Below are 4,343 nucleotides of genomic sequence, written 5' to 3'. Positions count from 1 at the left end.
GACGTAAGCAGGTCTTGACAAGCAACTTATTCAATGGATTGAGTTGGTGTTTAGGAAGATAATTTGTCTCTGTTGCTGCTCTCTATTACATGCATAAAACCATTATTTTATATACTTGACTTGGAAATATTAGCATTGAGATTCTTACTTGAATTTTGTTTAAAGAGACAGCTATTGGAGGAAAGAGGAGAATATGTAAGCAAACTTCAGGTGGGGCTTGAAGAAAAGGACCAAGAAGCCCTTATGATGGGAAATAAGAGGGTGAAAGAACCAGAAACTGATATTAAACAGCAGGTTGGAAATGAAGTGACGTTAGCCAAAGCACACTGGGAGCAGAAAGAGGTGTGGGTTAATATTTCTTTCTAGACACCATGTTTAAAAAACGTAGTATTAACTGTTGAGAGACAGTTCTTTTCTTCCTAAGTAGACATATAATTTTTAATTGCCAAGTACATAATCACTCATTATATTTCTCAGAATTGGGCTCTTTAGCAGCTTACACCAATTTATTTTTTAAAATGTCAACCCTCTTGACTCTTCAACCTAATTCAGGATGTAATGGGTTTTTAAGGCACATTTTTGATTCTTTAAAATAAAACCATGACCTAATTTCATATCGTGAAATGATTCTGATAAGTCTAGACAAATCTATAACTAAGAAATAAATAACCCATATTATGGATTAGAAGAAAGAAGTAATGATTAGGTTGGCTCAGAAGTATAAAACATTGCTTCTATTACCTAAGTAGCAAATGAGATTAGAAAATGTTAATAGTTTCCTAGATCATTAAGAACCAAACTTTGATCTTAAAAACTGAGTTGGAAGTGAAATACATTCTCAAGCTTATTTAAAGTAGATTCTCCTATCCACAAGATTGCTATGAATTGGGGTTGGGGATACCTCAAGATAGAAGAGTAAACCACTATCCTATCTTTTGGGCTCCCTATTTCTTTTTTTTCTTTTTTCTTTTTTCTTTTTAATTGGGGAGTTAGGGGAAGGGGAACAGACATGTTGCTGTCCTTTTGTTCTTCAGTCTAGTTGTGGAAGATGTTGCTTCACTTGGCCTCCCTATTTCTTATTGTCTGTCCCCTCCCCCAAATAGCATTCACTAATTTAGTGCTGGCACCTGAAATTCTTTCTACTAGTCATTTTTTTTCATATAAAAATATATGTTCTGGAATGTATCTCCTGACCTTAACATATGTAAAATCTGGATGGCACAAAATAAATCCTCTGTTTTTACATTGTTGCAAATTGTCTTTAGTTGAATCTGCTAACCAGTTATTGACCAGGGGCATGAGAGAGACAGCTAATGTCTTTTTGAGTATGTCAGGACAGCATAAACTGCTATACAAGATGGCCACTTCAAATGATGCAATGTAGCCAGGGAAGCAGTTTGAGACCACTGGATCCTAGGAGGTGAGAAACAGGAAAGGGAAAAGCAGATTTTGCTATTTTATAGTTTTGCCTAAGACTGATGGTGTTTGGATCCATCCCACTACTCTGTTGAAAATGAAAAGAATCATAAGATGGACGAATGCCCCCCTCTTGAATGCACAGTCTACTCAGTAGAATTTAATATCATAACAGACAATATTCTAATGTGTTTAACTGAGTAAAATTGGTAGGTTCATTAATTAGCCTTACTGAGTGCCTGCTTCCTGGAAAGCCTTGTGTTGATGGAAAAACACATACTAATTGCAAAAGTTTTCTTTCTTCCTTGCCTTGCCTCCCTTCTCCTCCCCTCCCCTTTTCTCTCTCTCCTCTCTCTCTGCTCTTTGAAATCATGCCACTTTGTGGTGGCAATGTCAAAACTTCCAGAAGGTTACATCTTGAGAGCAAGATAGCCTGTCCTTAACACAACATATTTAAATCTTCTATGTGATTTATGTCACATAGATAAGGTCAAAGAGTAATTTTCATGATTTACTTGCGAATATATTTTCATTGACTAAATTTCTAAATCTCATGTGATTGCCATAACAATGTCTAGATGGTTTTCAAACACAGTTATGGTTGGTTTTTTTGGCTGGATATTCTAGTTCTTGCTAATAATTTTTTGAATATTTTCCTCTCATGTGATTGTTTTCCTCCAAAAACAGATGAAACAAGAACTTGTTCAACAGCTTGAAAAGGAGTGGCACTCTAAGCTGGATCAAACTCTAAAGGCAATGAAAAAGAAGACCTCAGATTGTTATAGCCAAACTGAACAAGTAACCAACATTGATGCTATTTCCAAGAAAGAGATGGCAATTATGATAGAAGAGCAGAAGCGCAAGATCCAGCAAGATTTAGAGCAAGAGAAGGAAACAGCTATCAAGGAGAGCTTGGAGAAACTAGAAGTTGAATTGGAACTCAAATACTGTGACAACATTGCCAAACAGGTAATGGGCATGTTTATTTTAGTAATATTATTGCAACTGCCCGTCGATTAATGAAAGCCTGTAAAATGCTACCATTGAACTTGTTCATAACTTTATACTTTAAAATTTTTGTGCATTCTAGAGAACCTCTTATGCAGTTTGTAAATTATTTTTTTCATTTTACTTTTGTTACAAAGCTGTTTGCCCCTCAGATTTTCTATGTATTCTTTCAGTTTACAAAATGTTTGCTCCTTGGAGGTCAGTCTAAGGTAAAAGATGGTGGTTTTACAGCTGAATGAAGCACAATTTGATTATGAATCTTGCATATCTAACTTTATAGAAAATATTCCACTGAAGTAGTTATAGATACGTAAACTTAAAGCAAATAAGGTACTTGACAATATTTGCATTGAGACTTGCAGAGTTGAATCTGCAGGCCTGCCCCGTAAGTGGGACTTTGTAAATCCCATTTTCTGCCAAAAGTCAGGGACATTGCCTCCCCTTGGAGGCATTCAAAAAGCTAGCTCACTTTTAACTGGGGCTTGTTACTTGGTTTCCAAGAAATGTCATACTGAGAAAAATATAGCTCTGAATTAACAGAATAAAGATGAGCTATTATTTGTTTTATCTATGTTGTCAATTGCCATGACTATTGAATTTTTGGTCTCTGGAAGAGCTCCCCCCCACCCAAAGAAATTTTATTGGGGAACGGTGTGTTTTCCCAGGACCCATCAGCTCCCATCAGTCAAGTAGTTGTCTTCAATCTAGTTGTGGAGGGTGCAGCTCATTGGCCCATGTGGGAATCGAACCGGCAACCTTGGTGTTATGAGCCTGCACTCTAACCACCTGAGCTAACTGGCCACCCTGAAGAGCTTTTGTTTGTGTGGATTATGTGTATCTACTGTATTGGCAAATAAACCTAAGAAATTTTTTTTTTTAAAGATTTTATTGGGGAATTGGGGGAGGGGAACAGACAAGTTGCTGTCCTTTAGTTCTTCAGTCTAGTTGTGGAGGACGTCGCTTCACTTGCCCATGTTGGTATTATCATTGCGCTATTCCCGGGATAGGCAGTCTCTCGCCTGCCATTGGATGGCGGCCCATGGCAGCTCACAAAAGCCCGCTGCCAGCCAGCCCCACTGCAGCCTACGCCATCGCCGGTGACTCACGGCAGCCCAGCACCAGGTTGAGCTGTTGTTCGCCATCTTAGCTGTAGAGGGCGCAGTGTCTCTGGCCCTCATGTGGGATCCGAACCGGGGCCCTGTTGCTCAGAGCTGGCGTCCCAAGCCAACTCTTAACCAACGCGCCACTCGCCCGGCCCTAAACCTAAGAAATTTTTTAAAGACAAGAGTACTCTAGCACACATTCCCTTGGTTGTCAGAGCAGTGACACCATCACGTACCATGTCTCCTCTGGAGAACTATACTGTTTACGCATGAGAGAATGGGAGAAAAAAAGACAGATAATGTCTGAATATTATTTTGAAAATAGTTTTGACCTCACAGACCATGTAATAGGGTTTCTAGTCCTCAAAAGTTCTTGGAACCTCAATACAATATTATTTATTGTGTATTTATTATTTACAACTATTACTTATTTATTAAAACATCTTAAGATAATAACCTGAAGTAATGTTTTACAAAATATACTCAGCTTTTGATAAATACTTGAAATTCTGCTTATTTGTTAAATTGTTCTACATGATTTTACAAGGCATCCTTCAAGTCTGGAAACAGGCAAATATTTGTGATGATATCAAGGTCATCTTCAATTAATTAAGAAAATTTCTAAAATGTTTTCTGTAAGATTTGAACAGATTTAAGAAAATGTCCTATAAACAAAGAGACATGTTTAAGGTTTCTGCTTTGGTATTTATAAAATTATAAATCTTGTGAAGAAAAATAACATGGTATAGTAGAAAGGAAATACTTATAATAACTTTTTTTTTGGAAGATTTTTTGGGGAATTGGGGGATGGGAACA

The 4,343-nt window shown here is 37.3% G+C and overlaps 1 protein-coding gene across 3 annotated transcripts in view; it reads left to right on the top strand.

Annotated features, from left to right (window-relative positions):
• CEP152 (centrosomal protein 152) overlaps positions 1–4,343 on the top strand; it is a 106,088-nt gene that overhangs the window by 72,875 nt on the left and 28,870 nt on the right. For all 3 annotated transcript variants that reach the window (XM_019663884.1, XM_019663872.1, XM_019663881.1), the window contains exon 18: positions 2,104–2,385. In XM_019663884.1, coding sequence (XP_019519429.1) covers positions 2,104–2,385 — 282 coding nt within the window. The remainder of the gene's footprint in view (positions 1–2,103; positions 2,386–4,343) is intronic.

Source organism: Hipposideros armiger, unplaced genomic scaffold (genome assembly GCF_001890085.2).
Source record: "Hipposideros armiger isolate ML-2016 unplaced genomic scaffold, ASM189008v1 scaffold_12, whole genome shotgun sequence".
In the NCBI taxonomy this organism is placed as follows: Eukaryota; Metazoa; Chordata; class Mammalia; order Chiroptera; family Hipposideridae; genus Hipposideros; species Hipposideros armiger.
The sequence above is the reverse complement of the archived record's forward strand: the minus strand, read 5'-3'. Positions and strand labels throughout refer to the sequence as shown.